General features: G+C 34.4%; 2 protein-coding genes across 4 annotated transcripts; both read right to left on the reverse strand.

The window, feature by feature from the left end:
- Positions 1-2,143: 2,143 nt before the first annotated feature.
- On the reverse strand, positions 2,144-13,466 carry SPPL3 (SIGNAL PEPTIDE PEPTIDASE-LIKE 3). Its single transcript, XM_008224455.2, has 14 exons — positions 12,975-13,466; positions 12,585-12,743; positions 12,296-12,407; positions 10,818-10,937; positions 8,290-8,447; positions 7,768-7,944; positions 6,681-6,715; positions 6,414-6,570; positions 5,779-5,832; positions 5,592-5,684; positions 3,942-4,081; positions 2,846-2,916; positions 2,603-2,686; positions 2,144-2,515 (listed from the first exon to the last, which is right to left on the reverse strand). The coding sequence occupies exons 1-14, from the start codon at positions 13,107-13,109 to the stop codon at positions 2,394-2,396; spliced, it is 1,617 nt and encodes a 538-aa protein (XP_008222677.2). The 5' UTR covers positions 13,110-13,466; the 3' UTR covers positions 2,144-2,393.
- A 2,406-nt stretch (positions 13,467-15,872) lies between these two features.
- Positions 15,873-27,331, reverse strand: LOC103322525 (prolyl 4-hydroxylase 1). Of its 3 annotated transcripts, none has more exons than XM_008224452.3 (12): positions 27,103-27,331; positions 26,209-26,256; positions 24,977-25,045; positions 23,535-23,584; positions 22,621-22,686; positions 20,603-20,677; positions 19,859-19,933; positions 19,605-19,675; positions 19,460-19,511; positions 19,256-19,345; positions 17,100-17,192; positions 15,873-16,342 (listed from the first exon to the last, which is right to left on the reverse strand). In XM_008224452.3, the coding sequence occupies exons 1-12, from the start codon at positions 27,164-27,166 to the stop codon at positions 16,235-16,237; spliced, it is 861 nt and encodes a 286-aa protein (XP_008222674.2). In that variant the 5' UTR covers positions 27,167-27,331; the 3' UTR covers positions 15,873-16,234. The 3 variants fall into 3 exon arrangements, with proteins under 3 accessions (XP_008222674.2, XP_088901018.1, XP_088901017.1); XM_089044892.1 differs by having other exon boundaries at positions 24,973-25,045; XM_089044891.1 differs by lacking the exon at positions 19,256-19,345.
- Positions 27,332-27,432: the final 101 nt, after the last annotated feature.

Genomic DNA, 27,432 nt, shown 5'->3' on the forward strand with positions numbered 1-27,432 from the left:
AGCAAGTTTCAAGCAAAAACTTCCAAATGACCAAGGGATATTGGAGCGCAGATCACCCTTTGAACCAGCATACATACCCATTTCTTTCCCTCATCAGACCTAGCCTTGGAAGAGGGGAGAAAAGAAGGAAGAAAGATGGTTAAAAATAGGAGTCTGAAACAGCCGCGGGAAAAGGGGCCTTGAGCTCCCAAAAATCCCTTATTTTGTGCAAATTGGCAGAGTGGATTTCACCAAAAAAGGATGATTGAAGAGATGAGGGGAGAAAGGAAGAGAAAGACTTGGCCAAATTGGATAGAAACCATTAGGATTTCTTGGAAAATGTCAGCTTCTAGCGGCTATAAAAGGGGGCCTCTTCTACCCAACAAGCATCAACCACATCAGAGAGCAAGCTTCCTCTCTTACTCCCAAAACCCAGCAATTTCATGCTCAGCCTATCATTTTCCCTTAGTTTTCCCTATTGGAAAATTGTTCTGACACTTGACAGAGTCTCTGTCAAGCTACCGGAAAAACACTCAAGCCACATTTTTCTCTCTTTTTCCTCATGCTCAACCAAACCTCTTTGCAAAATCCTTTCTCTCCAACCTTAACACCCCATCTTTCTCCTAGGAACACTTAATTTTCTCTTTAATGCTAAACTCATGACAATTTTGCTCCCATGCCACAAGCTTCTCATACCAAGCCAAGAATTTATCTATAAGTTGCTGTTGTTTTGGTTGGTGAAGATAACCAAGATGCTTCCTAAGGCTCTATTGCCCTTTTGAAGCATTTTGGGGCTTGATTTTTGAACTCAAGCTCAAGAGGCAATTTCTTCCATTTTGCTCTTTACGGCAGCCTAGGCCTGTAGTAGCTGCCGGAAGAAAAAACCCCCCACAATGATACTAAAAAGGATTTCAGACAAATAATTATCGAATAAGTTGTGAATTGATCACTATAGTCCATTACACATTATGTTCCCACATTGTTGCCTTCAGTAGGGGCGTCACCTTGTTTTTGTTCCTTCAATAGGAGTAAGATTAAAATAGCTTGCCTTAAATTTGTGATCGGCAATAAGTTACTGAAAAAATAAATAAATTTCAGGTGGATGCCACTGAAACGCAGTAAAAGTTCGATAGTGAACCACAACTACGTTCCATGTTACGGTGGATCTCCATCGAATATTAAGTTCATGACCGGTCAAACCCAACCGAAAACGGTGCAACGTTTCAATGGCATCCCACCGAATTTACTGTCGTGTTCGATCGATGTGTTGAATGCAACCAACAACCATTATGAAATACTAAACTTGAAAAACGCCAAAAAATAAACTCGTACCTCATTCGAAGCCTCTCTAACTTCAATCTCACTCTTCATGAATAAATACAAGATATTTTTTCACCAATATAAACGTATAAATATAGGGTTTATGGTTAAAGAACATGATAATTTGAGAAAAAAGTCAAACTAGGGTTGCAAGAACATATGTGGAGTAGTGAGCAATTTTAATTTTAATTTTAAATTTTTTTGTCCTTAACGGTAATTGTGTACAAGGGTAAAATAAGTTATTCATATTTAAAATTAGTATGGGGTGTAAAGAGCAAATAATGGGGTGACAATAAAATCATCCTTTATTTAAATAAGAAACTCGTACATAAGGTACCAAAAATGGATTACAATTAATACTAATGAACATGGATTATTTAAGCATGAATGTTCCTTGCTTTAGTTTGGTACAAAAATAATCACATTCTGATACAAAAATTTGATCCTCTTAAGATAGAGTGATGAATCTTAAGCATTTAATAATTAGTCGCTCGAATGTAATGATGCATCCAACACCTACTCGAGAACAAAATAATTGGTATAAAATGCATAGACCAAATAAAAGATTACAAATTTATAGATAAACCCAATCCTAGACATATATTTATAGAAAAACCCAAGCATTAAGATTAAATCAATATAAAAAATCAAGAGTATATTCCATTGTGGATCCAAATCATCCTTTAGGAAATGCTTGGTTTCTAATTCCAGTCACTTATTAAAAATCTATAAATAATAATGTTTTTTTGGGTTTTACTAGGAAGAACACTTAGATTTCATAAAGAACTTAGATTGAAAAACAAAGATTGCAAAGACAAGGATAAGATCTAAATTCAGAAAGAAATTACTAGGAATAACTGAGTCTTGGCCATTAAATTAAAAAAATAAACGATAATATACATACATGAATCATGATTACAGCAAATGGCAAAGTGATATACTTGAAATGTTATAAGCCGGCACTGCCCTTTACCACTGTATTCTCTGCACAGGTTGAGCACATATTCTTGTGCAAAAGAAACAAATGAATCTCTTTACACCATAAGCTTTATGAAGATCAGCATCAACTCCAATCATATGAAGAGATGGGGCAGTCAGACTGATCTAGTGCCTTCTACAGGAGGCTCAACGGTACTTCGCGATACCTCTGGCTCCGTTCCATAATCCCAAAGTTGTTTTAGCTCACGCCTTATCAGTCCCAAAAACACCGTAACACCTGATTACCAGAGCAGGATAAGCAGGAAGGAATAGAAGACAAAGTAAAACATCTGAAAATTCTATTGGCCAAACTCCTTGACATTACCTAGTGTACATGGAACAAGATATAGGAGAGCAGGCTGACCATTCCCGTTCATGAGATATAAACCCAGGTACGTAAAACCAAGTCCTGGAACAAGAATTGCCATCCATTAGTACAAAGACAAGATGAACACGCATAGTTTGGTCATGTTGAAGACAGCTATTAAAAGTATATGAAATTAATAAACTACCAATATATGAAGAAAAAGTGTATAACATGAAACAGAGATGTTGCAAGAGCACTCACCAATTCCATAGCCAATTACCAACCAAAGGAAATATCCGCTAATTCCACGCTTCTTATTTTCTTTGTCAAACCTGAGACAGCCAAGCCCAGACAAGATTTAAAATTAGGAAAGATAGATTGAAAGCAAACGCACACAAAATTTTCAAATTAAAAAGAAAAAGGAAATTGAAAGAAACAGCTTGTTAGGTGACCTCGTTAATTTTATATATTTAATTATAATTAATGAGGCCATCTAACAAAGTTTAACACATAAGTTCATGCATTCACAAAACAACGATGTTAGTCATTTTGTGGTTTTATGCCCCAACGGAGAACTAAAAATAAAAGGCGGGAAGTAAAAAAGACAACAATTGGAGAGCATGTTCTGCATCAAAAAGGGACTCGATTCTTGGAGACTTGGTTGAGGACGAGGAGTCGGTTTCGGTGAAGCAGATCTGGACTTGGAGGCTGGGGAGGAAGGTCTTAAAAGTATGGTGATAATTTCAGGTAATTCAGGGGCAAATTTGGTGGGTGTACACAGGTGGTGGAATTGGGTAAAGTTGGTGTCTCTTTTGAAGTGGAAGGGGCTAGGGAGGAAGAGGAGCTGTTGTCAAATCAACTGGATCTCAAGGTTTGGCGGGGGATTTTTAAAGAAACTGAAGAGATATTCAAAAAGGCCCATTCACTTTTTATATGACTTTAAAATATCATAACTTTCATTTTACATCTCTTTTTTTATAAAACTTAAGCATTTTTTGAGATATTTTAAGAAGACCAAGGTTTATGTATCTCTTTCACAAATACATCACTCTACATATCATTATAATGTTTCACTCACAGATATAACCGTTAATACTTGGTACGGGGATTTTGGGAATGTATGCTATATAATGATAAAAATCTCATTTTAACCAGAGAGAATCACATTTAACTAAGGACTTTTTCCAATTAGTCAACTAGCTCAAGGACTTAATCATAAAAGGATATATTGTACTCTTTCCAAGAAGAAAATGTGTTAATAGGGACCTATATCTAATTTAACTAAAAAGTAAACCTGGCAAATGTTATTTGATTTGCTGTTTACAAATAGAAAGTTGATTGGGACAGAAATCAGTACCTGTAAGAAAATACAATAAGCAAACCCGGAAACAGAACGTCCCCAAAGCCAAGCATGTTCTGACCACCCCAGGGGTCAAAAAAGCGAGGGATTCTCAAGAGCATTGGTAGGCCTTCACCACTACTGTCACCTTTAGCAACCTATAAGAAAAATATGAGGATTTAATAAAAGCAGTCATGTGTCAAAGCTAATACTACAGTCAAGCCCATCAGGCACCCTTGAATCAATTGCCCAGCAATGTATATCATGTAAGCACAAGCATTAGATATGCATGAACATGAGTTTACTTGAAATGGGCATCAGACGCATAAGATGTCAGACATTTACTCATAGAGACTTTGTTCGTGAACCAATGACCTTAAAGCGGGGATCACAAGCATAAGATGCCAGACATTTATTATTGGAGACTTTGCTGGTGAACCAAGTGACCTTAAAGCATTAGTAGAAATGAACCCAGATTTCTGAAATAACAAAAAAAAAAAAAAATTGCACCAACCATCCAAAAGAGAAAATAAATTGTAATAGGAATCATAGGATGCCCAATAGATTTTCTTGTTTAGTATTTATGACGTAATATGGATGTGAACCAGAACAAGTATTTTCCTGAGGGAGGGAGGGGGGTGGGGTGGAATTACCATGATATGATTTAAGCAATGTTTATGCTTTATATATGTAAAGACAAAACCAACCAGTCCAAACTTGTCAAAGCTGTTCTCTGCCACATCGCCCAATAACCAGGCTACTGGCCTGGTGGACTGACGGACACAACCAAAGTCAGGTTAGATAATTAAAAATCTTTACGCCTTAACATTGGGCCACCACCTAGACTGCTGCTAACATTTTTACAATTACAACACTAGTATGATTGCTATTCCAAATTTCATTATAATATGTTAGGTAGAAGAATAAAATCAAATGGATGTCAAAACCCTACACAAAAGTGAATATCAAGATGAATTACGCTAAAGTGAATATCCTTGATAATGATGACCATAAAGAAGCTAAGTATATAATTTTTCCACTTATAAAACTCACTTCTGATGCAAAACAAATGTAGAATCATTTTATAATACAATAAGCCTCAACAGAATGATAAATAAAAGAAATACACCCCAAAACTTCAATTGATGAATTTCAGACAAAAACCTATGCACTTTCCAGTTCAAGGTATATAAATGCTATATAGGCATCTTCTAGATTCATCAAAGTTGGTACAACAATAAAGAACGTCAGTTAATAGCTAAAAAAGATTTTGCTTAGTGAATCCTTTGGGAAAATTTCTGGTCTATTTTGGTTAAATCATCCTAGAATTTGGAACTAGAAAGACCTAGGGAATAAACAAACCTAAGGTAATCTTGGGAACATCTTTCAGAAATCATGGGAACTCCTAAGTTAATCTATCTGAAGCTTAGAATGCTTTAAACATAGAGCATGATAAGGGGGAAAAAAAAAAGAAAAAAAAAAAGCTTCTCCAGCCATTGCAACTTTGACTTCCAATAAGCAAAATGGCTCCAAAAAAAAACTGGTCTACCTTCTCAATGTTCTCACAAACCAAATTTGTGACAACAGCTTTCATGGTTAACATGAAACAAATGCAACTTGTAATCTAATAAACCAAGAAAAAGAAGAAAAACTGAGATCAGAACTTACCACAACCATGACGCTATCTTTGAACATTAAGGGTGACAGGAATACCCAAAAGATGTCGTAGACAAATGCACAACAAAGTAGTACGGTAGCAACCTGAGACATGTTAGAATTATGAGACAAAGGACTGATTTATTAATTACATGACAAAAGGACTGATACATTAATTATATGACAAAAGGACTGGTACCTTGATATTAGGTAATCGAGCAATTTGCAAGACTGTTATCATCAAGCAGATACCCTGTCAAAAAATGATATTTAACTAGCAGAAGTGAATTAAAGGATCGAAGGAGGTCTACTACCATCTTCAACACACCTTGACGCACCATGTAAACAACCAGGACTAACATGTTGCTAAAAACCGGCAGATTAAAAATGGTTGGCAAGTTGTGAAAGATGCATATCCATATGGCATAACATTATAAAATTTCAGGTTTCTTCCCAAGATACCAGCAGTCCATAGGGAACCCACAAACAACTCAACTTAGACTCATAGAAGAACTTTGGGTGACTAACACAAAGTAAGAGCAAAAAAAATGTTTAAAAAATGCATATATCCAAATTTGCAATAGTATGCATCAGACTGCCATCAACAGCTTAACTAAAGGGGTGGTACATAAAAGCTATCTTGCAGGTATGGCCATTAGAAATGTTCTGAGATGGTAGAATAGAAGACTGACCCACAGTAGTCTGGACATTCAACCACTCTATTTTACAAAGTATTCAGCATTCAAAATATTCAAATTGCTGCAACTGCAGGTAATTTCGCTGAATGCATAATAGGATTAGCCTAGAACACATATATCAAAACTTGAAACTTACAAGAACATCTTGGCCAACCCACGAATATGATGCCCGTCGTGTTACAACCCAGAAAACTGCAAACCCCACACACAAAGCCAGCACAACAAGTGAGAGAATCGACACCTCATCCAGGAGAGGCAAAGTTATTGTCTTCTGTCCACCACTTCTCCATTTTCTGCTCAACAAGTAGTAGAGACATTAAGGAACACCGACTGAAAGAAATTATTGCATGCACTGCAGCTAGTGATGGGTTTAGCAGAAACTGGAAATATATGTGGAGTGTACCTCAAAATCAGGCTTAATAGACAATTATGCATTCCCTGAAAACAAAAGCTACATCAACTAACATGACACACAAGTAATAATACGGGAGAATGACAGAAAGTAGCACATAAAACACATTTGAGAGAACAACCCAAAAAGATTGTGCTTGTACCAGAGTATATCACAATATTTTTTTCTCAAGTTATTCTCTAATTCTTCCTTTTTTTCACCTTTTTCCTGCTTTTCAATAAAAATATGTTCCCAAAAAAAAAAAATTGTCTTTTCCATTCTCATAAATAGCTTTTAAGGATGCAACAAAATGCCAACATAACTGCTCAACTAAGAACTCAAATAGAAAGGGTGAATGCTACCATTCAACATTTCAAAGAAAAATAAGGAATCAATAGGGATATAATACAGGTAAAGCCAATATACTCTACATTTCCTCCATCCCTTCCATAAAATGCAAAAGCATTCAGGATGTGGCAGGGAGTAGTCTGAAGATGTTTGGGGATAGGATTTGACTCTGGTAATCTTTTTGAGCCTCAATAGCCAATATACTCTACATTTCCTCCATCCCTTCCATAAAATGCAAAAGCATTCAGGATGTGACGGGGAGTAGTCTGAAGATGTTTGGGGATAGGATTTGACTCTGGTAATCTTTTTGAGCCTCAATATCCCCAGCCTCGATGGCTAGATCTTTCTTTTCCACTTTTTCAGAATGGAAAGCTGCTGTTATGTAGATATTTTTTTGGTAATGGTTCTGACTAGTATAATATGCTGCTTATGTTGTTATTTGATGTTGTTAGTAGGATTTTAGGACAGTGGACATCTTGTCCTCTGATTTGTACAATTTAATATTTCTTAATGAAAGTTGTATTTTGTCCAAAAAAAAGTGCATTATTCTGTATTCTACAGATTGTTATGCACAGTTCTACTTAGTTTAATTCCCAACACCCAAAATATTTCATTACCAGAAACATTCTCAAATTAAAGAACAAAAATGCCAAGAACTCTGTTTATCGTCAATTTTGTTCATTCCCACTATTTGGCAAGCAGACTTTTATTTAATCAAGAAGAAAATAAACAACAGAATTTATCACAGTACCTCAATACCGCCAATGCAGAAAAGTACGATCAGCACCCAGACAAACCACGTAGACATAAAGAAATATAGTAGCAACAGAAAAATGGATGCTGTTATGACAAAACACACAGCACCCTTCACGCTAAGATTCATGACTTCGTCCTCAGAATCATCTTTCGCTGTTCCAGCATTAGATTCCTATTCAATAAAAGATTATATAAATACTATTACCCATAATTACAGCAATAGAAGTAACAAGAGGGCCGAGATGAAAATATCCGGCGTAACGGGAATGCCGTTACTCAAATTTATGGACTACATTATGGTTTCAATATCGATATTAGTGACTGTCAACAGAATGATAGATATTTGCTTTAAAACATGGAAGTTTTAAATTAAACTTTAGTAAATGTTAAATCAATCATTTCCGTTGATGGTCACCAACATCGAAAAATCTATCACTACTGATATCTTCATCCTGATCACCACACAATTTTTCTTGTAAAAGCCAAAGACAATAAACTGAGACTTGTCTGTCCAAACCTTTTCTGCCAGTTCATTATAGCGCTCATCACACTTCTCAGGAGCAGTAATCTTTGACCAAAATGAGGCAACTATTATTGTTCCCACAGCCATTAGCCACAAGAACACAACTGAGAAGTCCACCACTGGACGCTTGGGGGAATATAATAGAAGCTCCACTGCAATAAGTTACAGGAGTTATCCATATATTTTTTCTCATAAAACAAACTTGAGAATTGAAAAGCACAATCACATTGGCTAACCTAGTCGTTAAACCTCACTAACATATCACACTATGACAAACTAACCTAGTCTTTAAACCTCAGCCCTCAAACATATTACCTATGAGTCTACTACCAACCACTTCTTTTTTTTGTTTCTTGAAGCACTATTATGCCTTCCCCTCCCCATTCAACACCTCTTCGATAACTCTCCTTTTTATCCACCCTAGACCTCCAATGTTCCAGCTGACAAATTCCATTTGAGCATAAAGACCCACCCTTGCTCTAAACTAACCCCTTTCAACTTCAAACGCATGTCAAGTCCAACTTTAACCTCGTAGCTTGTCTTTGGGCTCTTTGTCTTGAACACTTTGATACATACATAGTGCACTAGTTGTTTTGTGTCTCATGCTTTTCCCTGAGGTTGGTATGCTCTTTTTTTTTTTTTTTTAAAGATTGTATGTGGTGAGCATCTTGGTAGATTGAACAAGTCAGCTTGGTATATGCATTAATGCTGAATGCATACATACAATTCTCTAAGTTGGTCAACCTTACCCATAGAGTTTATAAATCTGTAAATAGATATGTTATCTTGATTTTAGAATGGAAGAAAATGTTCTCTGTGGTCCTAGAATGGTTTTGTATAACCTAGTTTAAATTTCACAGTATTTTAGTTCGCCGCCTTGGAAGTATTGTTGCTGTATATTGTGTTTCTATATTGGCTGCAAGCAAAAGTATTTCTTGTATTTTGGTTTGAACTATGTTGTAAAGAATATGTTTCCCTATTGCTTACAGTGTGATAGATTGTCTTAGACCATAGGTACCTATTCTCTCAACTTTTAAGATCTCATGCCTAAGGAAACCTTAGATGCAATCTCTCTTTAGGTTATGTTCGTCTATCATTCTTTGTTTTTTTTCCTTCTTTTTCTTCATCTTTTTCTTCTTTTCTTTGAAAAGATAGAAAATTGTATCAAATACACTCAAACTACACAACCGATGGGCAAAAAGTCCATTCCGTCTCTAAAGCATGTCAGCCACCAGCCAAGTGAAAATCTGAACGTTAGGTGGAATACCAGCCTTCCAAATAATATTAGGATCAATTTGATTGTCAATCGATTGAAGGAAAAATATCCAAATAAACATTACCATAAGACTGGGTTGACCATAATGTTTCTACAACATGATTTGGATGCATGGAGACCTTGTTTATACAAGACAATGAACCTGAATATTCTTGGAACTCTCTTTCACTCCAATTCCAACGAAACTGTAAACCCCAGAACATGAACCAGAGGAAACAGAAGCTAGTGAAGTGATAACTCAGTAATAGGTACCTATAGTCTCAATTTTTCAGATTGAAGCCTAAGGAATCCTAAATGTAATGGTTAGGTTATGTTCCTCTTTCATTCCTTTTATTTTTCATAAAATAGAAATTTTTATTAAACACAAACTCAAACTAGAATGCGAGGGACAAGAAGATCATTTGTACTGCACAAAACAAAATAAAACAAAACCAACACAGGTCAGCCTCGAAACTAAGAGCGAAAATAGCTAACTGCGAACTGCATACCAATCTAACAAAACAGCAGACAAATTTAAGGCCCAAAGAGATGACCAAAAAATCACTCTTTCCCACAACTCTTCCACATCCACCCTTCTATCATCATCAAAATTCTTTTGTTTCTCTCCATCCAGATAACCCATATGATGGCCAATGCTCTGAAATTCCAAAGAGCCTAAGCCCTTTTTACCCCACCAAAGCACTAGCCCTTTCACTTAGCAAAGAATAACTTCCCTTTGGCCATATTTACGACAAACCTGCTTCCCTGAACAGATTGGACCACACCTTTACAGCCACAGAACAATGAATAAAAACATGATTGACACTCTTCCCTTTTCCCTACACGAAACATAACTCACCATCTTGGAGACAAGCACACATTTGATACTCTCTTCTGAAGTAAATCACAGCAATTTAATGTTCTTATTTCCTAGTATTGTCTTCTACTTTCCATTTTACGTTTCTGCAAATTCTATGGAATTCCCTGCCACAATCAAGCCTCATAGAGAACCTATATGTCCAACATTAAAAACCTAATCCAACCAACGCTTGAAAAAGCTATCAATCTTCCCCCTTTAAAGCTGCAATTAAGGAAGCCCTTTTGCTATGAAATACCCTTTATAAAAGCCTTAAATCTTAAATCAGACCTCCCTAACTGTCCCACATCAGTAAGCCATCTTCCTATTATGTTATGTATATCACCACTAACCGCATTCAAGGTAGTAAGCATTTGACAAAAATGTATAAATAACAAAAGCTAACTAAACCTTTCTTTCCATCTTGAATAGATTTCTTGAGAGCTTCTCCGTTTGACTTTGGAATCATCACAACAAAAATTGAAATGTTCAAAGAAGTGCTATCCTCAGGACAAGCCATCTTGGCAAGACCTGAAACAATGGGAGAAAACATCATAATTTACTAGTATTAAGGGAAAACGAGAATTAGACTCAAGTACTGCCCATCATATTACTTCTTTTTCTTTTTTTCTAAAATTCAGTCTGATGTTACATTTAAACTTAAGGTTCTATTTCAAGTAAGACAATTTCCACAAACCATTTTCAGTTTCAAGTTTTTTATGCTACTTCAAAGAGAATTTAAATAACATTTTCTGGAGAAAGTAAATCAAACACATAGATCTAAGGAACAATAAATATACATAAAACTCCTACGCATATTTCTAAGATTCCATTTGGCATCTAAACTTCGTATTATGGTACCTAAGTTCCTTAATTATTCGCCAGATACTTAAAAAGTTACTTTTTACCTTCAGGTGTGCAAGGCGTTTAATAAATATAGTAAAGAAACAAATGGTATGCTAAGGAAGTGTTCAGAACACAATCAAATCGCCAGCAATGCTCAAGGGAACGTCATGTTGCAGCACCATCATCAGCATCCATTACCGATATTGTAACAGTCTGACCCAGTATTCTTCATTCAATTTCAGAACAGGAAAATTGTGCTCTAATTCAAACATTTGCATGATAGCTTTTGGATTTTATGTAGTAAATTTTCAGGTTGATAAATTTCTTTTAGCTGCTTCAGATTGTCAACTGAGCACCAGAAAAAGAGAAGGTAGAAAAGGTCGGCACATATCAGAAATATCACTATTCAGAAGAGGTTAACGCAGGATTTCCCAAAAATAAGTATTTACATGTCAAACAATGTTCACTTAGAAGTAGCATTTGACCAAAGAGTAAAACTCCTAGAGTATGTGGCATGAAATATGGTTAAAGATACCTAAAAGATAAGGAATAGATGAAACGTGATATGGATGAATTCAAGCATCAAACCTAACTCATTACAAGAAGAATCCTGATAAAAATAATACCATCCCCCCTAACCTCAATAATACCACTAGCCAACCCCATTTCCAAAATAGCCAGCCGTACTCCCTTCCTTAGGGGACTTTCATGCACGACTTTCGCAACTGATTTTTATAAGTTATGCTACATCTCTTTTCTGTGATGCATGAAAACTTTATACCTACAAGCACAAGTTTTACTCACAACTCCCAACACATACTAATTTTTCTTATTTAAAATAGGGTGCTGATTTTCCCACTCCCCTTTTGTCCACTTACACTCCTTTTTGTCTTTTAATAATTTTTACTCATACAAGGGAGTGTAAGTGGACAAAAGAGGAGTGGGAAAATCAGCTCTCTTAAAATAAATAAAGAATCATGATCCCTAGTTAATCAAAACGATGAAATGCTGATGACATGAGTAAGTGCATTTAGAATTACAACCTTCGTCGTCATTTATCACCACCAGCGCTTTAGCACCTCCTGACTCTGCAATTTTTGCCTTAACGGAGAACTCACAATCGCCACGGGCAGACAAGGCAATAGCGCCAGATAACTGCACGAGTGAAAAAGGGACCGTATCCACCCAAATACAGTGAGTTCCATGAGACAATGATGCTTGATCATATCCTAGAACCTCAAGGCACATTTTGTTTCTACATTTAAAGTGTTTAAATTCACATCTAAAGTGATAACAGAGAAATTTTCCATTTAAGAAAAATCAAAGTGAAACCTTTGAAGATGATGTGTTACAGCCATTCAAGGGATTGGAGATAACAACAGGCAATTTGACGGCGTTTTCTTTTTTGGAAGGCAATAAAGCCCCAAACTTTGCACCAGCCCCTTCAAAAGTTTCGGCTTCACGGCCATTAACCCAATTCCTAACCTTTGCCTGAGAAATTAGATGAAACAGTACAAATGGGTTTTTAGCAGGAAAACAATAACTGTATGAAATTGAATTCCAGAAGAAAAACAAAACAAAAAAACCCAACTCAATGTAATTCAATTCTCAGATTACAAACATGTATTTCATCATAAATCTCCAAAAACAAAAACAAAAACAAAAACAAATTAAGAACTCAATCTCTTGAAAACAAAAAGTATAAAAATGAAAGGAGCTTACCATTAGGTAAGGGTTGTTACAGGAGGGAGTTTTCGGGGTGGAATCGGTGTCCAAAACCATGTCGTTTCCACCACGGGCCAAAGACAGAGCAATCAGAGATACAAATAACACAAGGCGGAGGAGACCTGACGCCATTGGACACCACCACCAGTCAATGAAACTCCTCCAACTTGTAATTCAATTTATGAACCGATTCAATCCAATGTTGAGGAGACAGAGAAAGAAGAAGGGGAAGAGAATTGGGCTTTTTTTTTTTTTACTTCTTTTTCTATTGTTTTTTCTTTTTCTTTTTTCTTTCTTTCTTCTTTTTTCTCTGCTCCTAAGGAAAAAAGAAAGTTGGAAATGGCGAAATATATAATTTTATTTGTCCACCAACGACGTGACGTGATGCCAAGACCGGTAGACGGACACCAGACAAAAGGTGACGCGTAATAGAAAGGGAACCAAAGTCATTCCTTTTCCAATGCACTTTTCACGAGCTCTCTCAACTGTAAATTTATGCCCCGTTTGAATCTGCTTTTATGTCATTTTTGGAAGTGCTTTTATGTCATTTTCTAGAAGGTAACTTTTAAAATGGCTAAATTGCTTCTAAAAATATTTGACAAAAAACGTTCGAAGTGTTTTTAGGTTCCAAAAGGTATATTTTCAAGAAGCACTTTTAAATTTAATTGTTTTTTTCCATAACCTACTTGAATTTTTTAATAAATATTTGAATGCATTTCAACCAAAAGCGCTTTTCAGTAAAGGCATGTATGATCAGATGTACTTGGTACATAAGCACTTCCAAATATGGTAATAGGATAAAATGTATAAAATGAAAATCTATACTATTTGATAATAGGATAAAATGTCAACTATAGTCCTTTTGAACAAAATAGTTTTAATATTTGTTTTTCTTAATACAAACAATAGTCTATAGGGAGAGAGAGTTTCACACACACACTACTATAATGATATAGAAGTTCAAACTTGAGATCATTGGTTTGCAAATCAAAGCCATTTTTTATTGGGTTAGTCCCGTTATCATTTTATATTCATTTTTACAACCAAGAGCACTCTAGTAATTCAACCTCAATTTTACACTTACTTTCTCCCTCCCACTTCATACTAGTCTTTATAACAAAAAACAATGCCTTCCTACAGTAAATTCCTCATAAGCACATGCATAGGCTAGCATGTGTGGAGGTCGAGGTTTCTAGTAAAATTAGGGTTAATCATTTTATTAGTCCTTTAATTTTGACCCGATTTACATTTAAGTACCTCAATTTCCAAAATAGTTCTCGTGGTCCTTTAACTTTAGTTTCTTTTGGACAAATGCTCATGCCGTCAATTTTGTTAACTTTTTCTGTTAAATGCAGGGCAAAATGTTATTTTTATATTAAAACCAAAAAAATGAATAAAAAATTATATCTTTAAAATAAAAACCAAATCAAATCAAATAAAAAACCAACAAAAAATAATAAATAAAGTTTGGAGGGAGTAGAAATCGAGATAGAGATGGAGAGAGAGAGTTTAATTTTAATTTTTTAGTTTTTTTTAATTTTTATTCATATTTTAATCAATTTTGATACAAAAATACCATTTTGCCCTTGCATTTAATAGAAAAGTTAACAAAATTGACGGCATGACCATTTGTCATAACAAAACTAAAGTTAAAAGACCACGGGAACCATTTTGAAAATTGAGGTACTCAATTTCAAATCAGGTCTAAATTTAGGGACTAATAAAATGATTAACCTACACTAAATTTTTTAACAATATCCAACAGCAAGGACAAAATTGTTGTGTGGAAGTTAACTTGAAAGGGTGATTCATGACAAAAATATATATATAATAAAAAACAAAGGACTATATGATAGTTTCATACCTTAAGGACTGTTTTGATAAAACCCAAAATAAATAGAGATATTTAGTCATATACCCATTCCTAGCATTAAAACTATAAATAAACCCTACACCATTTAATTTCTATAAACAAACCCAAAAAATCAAACCCAAAAAATGACAGCTGTCCCAATTGAATTTTAATTTTGATTATTAAATTACTTTAATGCCCTATTGAGTTTTGGGTTTTTTTTATGAGGTTTTGGGGTTGGGTTTGTTTTAAGAAATCAATGACAGTTTTGTAATTTAAAAAAAATTAAAAGCCTTTTTGTTATGTTGTACACTTTAGGTGTGTTTCTAAAGTCCATTTCATATAAGGTTTTTTTATTTATAATTTGAACTCCTATATTTGGTATAATAGTGAATCTCCCAAATAAATATGTACTCTAAAAATTAGAAAGCAATTGTTGTTTGGAACATGTTAATAAAATTATGAGGGATACTATTATGCCATATAAGAGCTCAAATTATTTATAATAAAAAAAACCTACATGAAATGGATTTTAGAAACACACCCAAAGTCCATTTACAACATAATAAAAAGACTTCAAATTTCCTATAAATTACAATTGTCATCAATTTCTTAAAACAAGCCCAATTCCAAAACCTCATATAAAAACTCAAAACACACAACATGCCATCAAAGTCTTTTAATAATCAAAATTAAATTCAATATGGCCAACTGTCATTTTTTGAGTTTGTTTATAGAAATTAAATGGAGTATGATTTATCTATATCACTAGTGCTAAGAATGAGTATATAACTAAATATCTATAAAATTATTTCTGAAAAGTGTTTCTAGGAAAACGCTAAAAATAGAATTGTTCATATATCTCGAAAATTTATTAACTCCATTACAGAGTAACAAACATGGCCAACCCCCAACTTCAGTTTTTGTTTTTTGCAATTGGTCGTTCTCTTCTCCATAATCTTAGTTTAAGATCAGGTCAGATTTTGTTAATCTTGAAAAACAGATGTGAACACCTCAACCTTTAAACAGATATGCCAAAGATATAAAAGGTAAAGAAAGGTTTTCATAAAAAGCATTTTGGATTTTCGTTCTTTGGTAACAAGACAATTTGGTTACAAAGATGTAGCTCATCACCATAGCTATTTTCTGCAGCATATATTACACATCATTTGTTACATTTTTCACTTTCTATCGTCGATATCGACCAAATTTGTTTCTCACCACTACCTAGAATTGTATGGCACCGCTGTCAATGTGTGGCATTTGGGATGAGCTGATATGCTTCATGTTCATCTTGGTTTAGGAATCTGTTGTATCTAAAGAATTCAGGCTCTCTAGGCTACTTATGTTATGAACACCCCGATAAAATTCGTAGATTTCTTATAAGGGGGGCAAGCTATAGAAATCAAGAGGTAGTTCTTTGCCTCATCCATTTTGTAGCCGACCACTTTTCCCCGGATAGCACCTCACATCCTCCATGTATGCTATTTGGATCTGATTGTCCATCAAGGCCCTGAAAGAAGCAAGCAAAAATAAAATCACATGCATAGAAGCCAGACCACTCTCTACTGCATTTAAAGCTATAGGATTCAAAATTGAACAGTTCATCACCATAGAAGGCAAACCATCATTTGGTTTTCAATAATGCAACCAGTAATACAATTTTATATACCGAATTAAACTGGCATTTAACAATTCTTATAAATTATAATATTTTGATCATTTATATATATATATATTTAAATATCCCTTTTCATTTCCCTAGTCAGTAAACAGCAGAAACCAGCATTTCAGAACAATTAAGAGGACTATTACTACCACCTGCATTACAATCACGGATACTCGCCCGATTATACGAGCATATATTACACTCAGAGCAGAGCAAACAAGCAGCCCTACTCATTTTCTATCATTTTCTTAATTGTTGACAAGCATGAACCAGTACTTACTAGTATCACTAATCATGTCCTGTAATAACAAAATTTAAAGCATCCAGGTTCAGAAACAAATAAATAAATTATGGGCACTAAAAACTCTACAATTTTATGTGTGCGGTCTTATCATCCTATCTTTACAATTTCCTTTCGTCTACGACATGCCATATGAATTTGAGCGCATACCCTAATACACTTTTGTACATATGGCATGCATTGCATGCCACTGATGGCAAGTTAAACAATGTGCCAAAACAAGGACATCCTCTAATATGATCAAGGGACTGAAGGCAGACCCAATTTTTTATAAAGAGGATAACAAATTAAGGAAACTACCATGCTCCAAAAGAGTACTGCATCTCCTTTAACTGGCTTTACAGACAAACCTCTGACAACTTTTCCACCACAGCTACATTCACCTGAACCAGCCTGAAATCACACACAAGTTAAAACACAGATGAGCAGTGCAAAATTCAACAGGTAATATGTGCATGGGTAAGGGTGGAAAGAAAGACCACGAAAGAAAAAGAGGATCGAAAGAGAACTAAAGATTGGGTTAATTATATATTTAAATGTCACGTGTAGAATAAAGTTGTTATATGGGTTGTCAGTGATTTTTATGTACCTGACGTAACAAAAGAAAAAGATGATAGTGTGAGGTACACTAAAATTATGCCTATATAATCTCAAATCAGGTACAGAAAAATCAACGGTGATGTAAATTTAAAAGAAGTATAACCTAAAGATTGTAGAATAGGGGGTGGTCTTACTCCAAAATATCATTGAAGCCAGGAATTCTTAAAGGAAAAACCAAGGAGAAAACTCAAAGCATAAGAGTTATTAGAATCTGAGTTAAAATACTTAAAAATTTACTGTTCAAATCTATTTGCTTTGCATAGGTCCTATCTCTTTTTATAAAGGCAGCTTTAATGCAACTTCAAGCACCCTCTTAGCAAATAATGACTATTTATATTTACTAGAACTCACTTATTAACCCTCTCAGAGCATCCACAATGATGCTCTCTATTTCTTAGCTAAAATTTGGCTAAGAATATAAGAAAGCTATTTTAGGAGCTCTCTAAAAAATTTCAACTCCAACCATACTCCCCTAATTTGGAGAGTCATAAATGCTATAACTCTTTTTTGATTGGTCCATCTCTATTAAAAAATAAAATAAAAAATGGTTAGCATTAAATAAAAATTTGAAATACTCATTAAATAAAACAACATTAAATTATAGGGAGCCACTAGGAGTCCTTTCTCTCTCCTCAGATTTAGGAGCTCCTAGAGGACTCCCTATTTTAGGAGGTGGATAGGGAGCGTGGTTGGAGTTGTATTTTTATCATTCCTCCCTAAAATTTGTCTAAGGAGGTGGTTTAGGGAGCCCATTGTGGATGCTCTCAATGACTCTTTGACTTCCAAAACACTCTAAATGACTCTTACTCCTCATTCAATGACCAAAACCCATTGCCCATGCATCATTAATATATGCATCAAATGGAAAACTACACATCAACAAAATGTCAGTTATACCTGTACGGCTGATGTGTGTTTTCATGTCTACGTGTTGAGTAGGTAAATATTTAAAATCAAATAAATTGTGGGATTCCTATAATTTAATCCCTTAAATTGGAGGACTCTTACCACTTAAAATTTCATAAGTTACTGAATTTAATGATGTTGAAGCGTAATACTGGAATGAAACAATAACAAAAATGTACCTACTGTGATGAGGACATCTTTGTCAAACCCATTAGGGTTTACAAATGAAAGAGATGGAAGAGGGAATTATTAATTAGTTTCCTAATTTATTTGTTAGTTCCTAGGTTCTCTAAGTTTTCCAGATTTCATTAGGATTTTTAGTTTTTCCAGATTTCAGTAGGATTTCTAAGTTTCCTATTTTATTTGGATTAGGATTTCTTTCCTAGAATAAGTTTAATTTTTCTTTTCACTCTAGGGTTAGATTATTATAAATACCCAGTCTATGTAATTCATTATGGAGTTGAGTTGTTGAGATATAACGAAAAGCTTATTTTCCAGAGATTGGAGACTACTTGGTGTGAAGCCAAACCCCTGGAGTGATTCCAGATCTATCCCTTTTGTTCTATTTTCTGTTTTCCATTGTTTTCTCTTCCGCTAAACTACCTAAATACTCAATTCACCCATATCCTACATCATATTGAAACCACCTAGTCACCAACTTATTTAAGAAAAATGGGTGACTTGGTTGTGGATCCAATTTCACTAAAGGAAACACCACAGTTCCGCCAGTGCTCCCGTCCCCCCCATATTCCACTCCAAAACCATGTCCGCTATCACTAGTTCTGGAAGCATGAAACCATTAGGTAGCAAGTAAATTAGCCTCCTGTTTTTTTTCCTTTTTTTCATCTATCCAAGTAAAAGAAGTGTTGTTTTTAGCATTGAAACCTACATATATGATATATCAAGAACAACCGCATAAAAAAGAGCATCAAATCATAAAGACAAATTACCATAGGGAAATATGTTTCTCCACCCTCAACATTATCACTTAGATACATTAGAATTGTTGCTACTCGCTGACCACCGCGTTTCAAGTTAAACTGTTAACCAAAACCCAAAGTAATATTTAGATTCTTAATGCTAACACGAAAGGATTTAAGCTGACTGCAACTAAGGCATACTAATGCTTGCAAATCTAGGGTAAAGAAACTTACAGTGTCAGAGAAGTAGTCATGATGAGGTTTGTAAAACTGATTCTTTTCGTACCTGTGCTGCTGCAGATGTTAGTCTTGATACTGAACTATATCACTCTACATGTTCATGAAATTTACCATACTCCTAAATAAATAAAATCTTGACCTTAAAACTTGAATGAGTTCGCCATTTTCTACTGGTACTTGAGAATAGACAGAAATACGCTTTTCAATTGCCTAATAAGGAAGAGAAAATAAGGAGAGTTAGATGGAATTCTGTTTGCTGTTTTACCGGAAAAAAAGATTGTATCTTCTGAATCAGTATAAATATGAAGCTGAATGTAAAATGGAAGAGAATTGAACTCAAAACAAAACTAACCTGTAAAATGGAAGAGAATTGAAATCAAAACAAAAACTAACCTGTATCCTCGGGTACTTTTTCTCTTCATGACTCAAGAACATACCAGAGCTTGTACGAACACTACTTTTTATTCCCTGAAAGAAATTATACATAATATGATCAATAATGCACTTAACTGGAAAAGAAGAAGAATAATATTTCTTGTACTCAATTACAATTTGATGAGACCCATGTGGGAAATTGAGTACTTCTCAAAATAATTTGGTATACTAAAGATACCAAATTCATAAGAATAATTAGGTCACTCTGCTAGTGCTATCTTGTTGACCAAAAGTAAGGACCTGTATAATCAGGTTCTCATCCAACTAACAAATTTTATTAAATAATAAGGAAAGATTTTACTGGGGCGAAATATCTTATTCGGAAGGCCAAAGTACCTCCTAAGGTACTGGTGTTAGCTTCGGTTATTGCTCATGGGAAGGTGAGTACTTGTTATATGGTTCAGAGGAGAAGATCTTACTGGTGTCTCACACCTCACTGGTGCGAGATGTGTAAAAATTCTTCTGAGAGTTCAAATCACTTGGGTGTTCTTAGTATAATCACTTACCAAAATTTTGGATGGAAAGGGATGGAGGTGGTAGATTCCCACCAAAAATGAAGTTTGGGTGTTAAATTGCCAAAAAAAATTTCTAAGTAACAATATCAAAGCATTTTCTTAACGCATTGCATAAAATGCGCTAAGATCCATCAAAGAGTTGACTGATACTTGAAGTGTAAGATAATAAGTAGGGTATCATACGTACCTTTCCCGTTTTGGTGTCCACTACAGTGGATACTTGAAGGCGAGGGGAGGCAGTAGCTCTAAGATAGTCACATTCCTGCAATGACCATAAATATATCCTGTAACTTCTTTTTCAGCTTAGAACAGTTCAAGAATAATGCAAGAGCTTTCATAAATGCACCTGCAGAATCAATTTGACATGTGCTTGCAAACAATATTGACCACTCAGCATTTGAAAGCTTAAGATTATTAAGCAAATGTGCAAACTTCTATCAGAAGTAGGGCATAGCAACTTTGTATTTCGAGATCAGAAATTATCCATTGTCTACTGATTTTGAATTTGAGCGGAAAGGGGAGAGAGATAAATGAAGCAAGATAGAAGATAGATAAGTCCAAATTAAACATCATAATCATCTAAGATTTATTGCTGCAATCTGGAAGCTTTGCCGACATCTCTGCAGGGCCACTACACTTCTGGTACTATGAACTCAGTTTTCCACTAGACTCTTGCTAATTTTTCTGGCTCACCAAAATCATTATAGATCTTTTCTAGAAACATACCAGCACTTGATTGGATTGCATCAACTGAACTTACCTTTTTTGTTTATTTGAAAAAGCAGAAAAATATTTCCTTACCCCTCTAGTTCACTAGGAAAAGAAAAATAGCAGCTAAAAGGAAAGAAAGCATTTTAAAAATCCAGTAGACCAACATGGCCCAAAGAGTGACACTCTGTCAAAGATGAAAATATCGGCCGATATCCCGCTATATCCCTTTTTTTAGGTGTTGATACAGATACAGGGGGGTAAGCCTATTTCTTTCCCCTTATCGGCGATATATCCCCGATATCCTTGATATTTACCGATATTTCCCGATACCAGACAAATAACCCAGAAATTTGTCTTCAGTTTTGAAAGTAATCATAGATCCCAGCCACGGAATCATTGTCAAAAACCAAGCTCTAGTACTTAGTAGCTTCTCCTTTCTTCTCTTCTCAGTCATTTCGGCTATCTTTGGCTCATTCTCTCCTCTCTCTGGTTGCTCGGTTTCTTGTGTGTTTGATTTTATTTTTCACCTAATCTTCTATCTCTCATTTCCTTTATCATTAAGTCGCACTCTTGTAATATAATGTTGGGTAATGTATATGGGTTGGGTTGGGTTATGTTTGAATAATGTTGTCATTGTTGTGTTAAGTCTAATTGTATTTACTTTCAAGATTTTCATCGCGCATTATATACAGATAGATTTCATCATATGCATATCTTATACTTAGTAAATTTTGAATTTTATTTGTTCAATACATTCATTGATAATGTGCTTAATATCTATGAAAGTTTCACTTCAAAATTCCTTGTTTTTAAGCCAATATCTGTCTTTTTTGTCGATTTTCCCAAATACCTAAAACGACATCGATATATCCCTAGAAATATCCGTAAATTGAAGGCCCAATAATATCTGTATTGCCAATATATTCATCCTTGCACTCAGCTAGTAAATTTTAAGTTAGTGAAAACGACCCGTTTCTCATTTCTCATTATAAATCCCTAGTAAGCTTAATTTACAATTTCATGCTGAATATTTTATTTTGAAAGATTAATTTAATTTCATCAATCCCTTTTGCTATTAAATTATTAGAGTAACCTCTAAAGTCAAGCACGCTGTAAAAGTATCCTACATCAAATGCCATTTCACAAGTGTAAAGGCTAACCCACTAATCTATCACGAATTCACAAGTCATACTTCCACATAAGCAGGTTGTTCTGAATACATTCAGACAGACATAGATGTTATGGGTTTGTACTTATTATTCCAAATAATTTATTTTGAATTCCATGCTTCAATTTTCCAATATACCAACCATTTTTCAGCTTGGTAAGTTCAGTACGTGACAGTGTTTGGGATTTATTTTTTGGCACTTTGCATTATCAGTAGTATCATATTTTAAACAGAAAATTAGTTCAAGCTCGTAAAGAATACTGTAAGAGTTAAGCAAAAATAAGCCAACAAGATGAGGGTGATGCTATTATATGACATAAACATACCTCCATGCTCAAGAAGTTATGAAGTACAATTATTCGAGGGGACCAGCTAATTACTTCAGGTTGGACCTACATTGACAGGATAAAGAAAGAAAAATCAAATTCAACTTAAGCACTGAACAACCATAAAAACATCTCCATCGTCACTTTTCTCAACCAAAAGGGATGTAAAGATATAAGCTGGTGTTCTAAAAGTGGAAATAGGTAATTCTTGTGGGAAAGCATAGAAAGGGCAAATTATGAGTTTAAAAATTACAACGAGATAAATTAGAACATCTTCATGTTTGTATGCACAGAGAGAGAGAGAGAGAGAGAGAGAGAGAGAGTCACAGTTTTCTGGAAGTCACATCCAATAATAAAATAAAAGCCCTTTCTATACTTTCTATCAAACTCACCCAGTTGTAGCCTTGAGCAGAAACATTAAAAAGAAAAAGTACCAAGCATAAGAACACAGAATAACCACAAGCCCTGCATTGATCTTTTAACAGAACCACTATATCGTTTTTTTATGAAATAAAATTTCTCCTTTTCAAAAAAAAGAAAAATCTTTTAACAGAACCACATAGGCTAATATACAATCTGGAGTATATATATTCTTTTGTATTGTGCTATATCAAGGGAACTTACGTATTTTATCTTCCCTGTTACTAGAATAAGATGACTTATGTGTAGGTTCTTTTCTTATTTTGTTTCTTTGTTATTGGAAACTAAAGAGATATTACGATCATACTTCAAAACATCCCAGAAATTTAAATCATCATGGATTTCAGGTCTCTAATTAATAATTTTTCATTCTCTAGAAAAACATCCAATTTTCATTGTCCTTTATGTCAAATGGTGCATGATACTTTTTCCAACAGGCATGGGATCATCTTAAAGACTTGAAACGAAAAATAAAGCTATATATGCAAGCATACATATCCAAGCCGTAAAATTTTTGCTTCTTTGTCATTGTTCCAATGAGAACCTGAGAATTCAAAACAGAAGAAAAGCAAATTAGATAAGGGAAAATGTTTGCAACACCATAATGATCTTTTCTCAAGCTTCTTCTAATCCAGGAACAACTGGAATACTAGAAACTCAGAGACATTTAAAAACATTTTATTCATTACTTGTAAATCACTGTATTCTATTGTGCATGTGATCACTCTAATTAAAATTTCAACAACAGAAAAGAAGACATCATGCATAAATATAATAAATGGAACACCTACCATAAACAATGAGTCAAAACAGTGTCAAATACTAACTCCTGAATTCGAGCTTCAAGCTCCTCTTCATACATACATACGCAAAACTTTGTGATGAAGGGCACAAGAAGAAAAGTATATTCATTTTATGAACAAGTGTTTTAAAACGCTGATCCAACCAAGGGAAATGTCTTTCCATGGACTTCAGTTTGATCCTCTCCCAATCAGAATCTTCACATTTTGAAGAAGGTGGAAGTTCCAATTGGGATACCTTTTTTTCTTTTCAATTTTAAAAGAGTTCTAATTCGAGTACTTCAGGTGCTTCACTGTGCACACCATGTCTTTTCGGTAACAGGGAACCTTCTTTTTAATTTGTTTTCACGTTTTAGGAAAGTCTTGGACTTGGATTGTAATTGTATAGGACACCTTGGTCTTTTTCCTTATTTTGTGAATAAAATTGAAGTACTATACTACGGAAAAAAAAACAAAAAGAAAAGAACCTCAGTTACACTCGTTATTTTTTAATTGCCCAATATGTCTTTCTGGTTTTCATTTTTAGTTTTACTAATAAAATTCAAAACCTAAGAATAAATTCTCATTAAAAAAACTAAAAAAATCTCCTTAGCCTCCCCATGTCCTTGTTACAGAGCCTAACAACCCTAATATCAATCCCATAAACTCCATGATATTGTGTCATTAGGTTTTTTCCTTGGCATTATAAAGTTGTGTCTACAGAAAAAATATAACTGCAATAAAACAAAGTCAAACATTTTTAAGACAATGTAAATATCAAGTCCTCACCTACGTCCACTTTTCTTTTTTTTTCGTTTTATAACTAAACAGCTTTATTTAGAAAGGTCAGGGGTGCATTGTCCAAGTATACAAGATCTCAAAACTGTAAAGAAAGAAGAATATACAGTGAAGAAAAAGAAATCCACAAGAAATTCAAGAGGTCATATTCGACCACACAAAGAGTTATCTCAACAACCTTTCCTTTGGTGCTGAATGCCATATCGTAATGAAAACCCTAAATGCAGCTGAATCATAATATAAATTATGAAAATAAAAGATTGAATAAAATTATTATTTTCTAATTCAAAACTCAAATAAGGAACAAATGTGGTGGTATATCTATCTACCAAACAAAACTTGATAAGAACCATACCAACCTCCGGGCAACTTGAGATAGCCATCATTTAGACTTCTATGTACTCTTCTAGGAGACGGAAACTCGGAGCCTAGAAAGTACCAATTTTAAAAAAGATAAATCATGTGATAGAATAACAACAAAATAAACATGATATAAAATCATCAAACAACATAACAATAAAAAGAAATATGATATCACCTTACAAGAATAAAGCATTACAAAGAAAATGTCTTAGACTCAATGATTCAATCAACAATAAAAAGTCCTAAAAAAATGGAAGATTGTACAATTTACTCAACTAAATGTAACAGCTCAATTTCTGTCAAAATAGACCAAACAAAGAAGGAAAAACCCCACAGAATATCAATCAATGAAGAAAATTATACTTCCAAAGATGTGTAGCATAGTAAAGGTGGAAAAGGGACATTTACAAACAGAATAAAAGCATGCCAGAAGAACATTCAAATTAGTAGAATTAAAAGAAGATCCAAATCAGATCTTTTTTTTAAATACATAAACTAAAGATAAACGAATTTTCTTCAGACATTATTCATTTCCCTCAATCAAGGTTCAACGCCATGTTACACACGAACCAGGTTTTATACTCTTGCAGGCTCACATATGATAGCTTCTATGACTCTAGAATCTTAATGGCCAATTATTTTCAACTATTGCTGGTTTGAATAAGATAACATAATTTCACTCAAAAGCATGCAGTGGATATATCTCTAAATGATTTAGTTTGATGCCAAGGAATACCATAAAATTTGTACATACTTGAATCTTAATTATCCTGAATCTCCTTTAATTGTATTATTTTTTATGAAACTCTATCCAAAATTAAATGGCTTAACTGTGTTAAGAGTTGCATCACTAGTCCACAATCCAATGGATCAGCTCTTAAAAATGCCTGGCCCAGTTTGAAAATTCTGTTTTACAAAGAAAAATGATATAAATAGATGAAAAGGATGCCCATTGTTCTGCCAAAAAGACTGTTTCAATCTGACTAAAAAGTCTGATCCATGTTAAGGTTTGCAAAGAGGAAAAAGAGAACCAGAAAAATCTAACATATATGAGTCAGAACTTCACCATATGCATCTGTCAAGAGCTCTTCTACTTAGTATAGAAAGAAAGATATGTCAAAAAGGAAAAAAGTCTAACAAAGTCTCAACCATGAGCTGAAACGTGCAAGTATGAGGGGAATTACAAGATAATATATTTGTGTATGAAATTTAATCAATTGCAAGATACCATATGACTCTTCCAATCTTCGTATAAATGCCAATTGAAACAAAGCACCTGTGATTCAAAAAAAACAATCAGAAGATGCTCGCTTATTGAAAATAAAGTAATTTAAAATCATTCAAATGTAATGTCAAACTAACAGCTTGTTAGAAACCACCAACCATTTAACATGGAAAAAAAGAGGAGGATAGCTAAAAATAGTCATACATTATACCCAAGAACAAAGAATTCTTTCTTTGCATATATTATATGAGAGTAAAGCATAAGCAGTAATAGTAGTGGGGTTTGTTTTTAGATAATAATTCTCTCTTAAGGTCTCCAGGTTAATCCAGGAGTCTCTACAGGTTTTCAAAAGAGGCAAGGAAGACAGTTGATATTGGAATGGCCGGAAATTCCCCAGACCGCAGCCCCATGCCTACACCTTCTCTGTGCTCTGTGTGATCCGTAGTACTAGGGCAGGGTGTAGTGCCATTGGCCCACATGTCTCTCTGTTATTTCAAATTCCTGTTTAAAATTTTTTTAATTATTCCTACCAAGAGCCCTTATGATATGCCCTAAGAATCCAAGTCCAATGAACCTATTAGCGGTGTTGGTCATTCCTAAAGTTATGAATCTGCATTACATAAGTTTGATTCCGAACCTAATATCCAATACCCGGATCAAATCCAGATAGGAGCTTTCTGTTTGGTTTTCGAGAAACCAAAGGAAAATCAAGGATAAAAAGAACATTGGACCAAGATTCAAACTTCCTCTTCGACTCCTACAGTTTTCTGGTTAAATAGAAACGAGATATAATCGTAGAATCAACATATACACAAATCAATATAATGTAACGTATATACATGTACATGTATGTATATGATCAAGATAATAGAAATTTCTTTGATGATTTGGTTTTACCTATAATCATGCCGACTGTGACAAACGTTAGCAGTCCGAATACAATCTTCATCGCGGCAGCCATGGCGTCGGTTAGAGAGAGAGAGAGCGAGGGGGAGCGTGCGTCTGTGTGGCAGCAAAAAGGGGGAAATCTAGGAACGAATTACTCTCTGAAGACCATTGCTTGCTTCGGTTGAACGCTTTGTAATCTACACTACGCCGGGATTATCCAGCATTTGTCAAATGAGTTCTGATGTTTTAGTCAAAGTTTTTTCTATTGGTCAAGTTTTTCTTTTTTCTTTCAAGAGTCAACCATAATAATTTTGGCCAAAAAAAAACCACAATATTTTT

The sequence above is a fragment of the Prunus mume genome, linkage group LG2 (assembly GCF_029339155.1).
Source record: "Prunus mume cultivar Tortuosa linkage group LG2, ASM2933915v1, whole genome shotgun sequence".
In the NCBI taxonomy this organism is placed as follows: Eukaryota; Viridiplantae; Streptophyta; class Magnoliopsida; order Rosales; family Rosaceae; genus Prunus; species Prunus mume.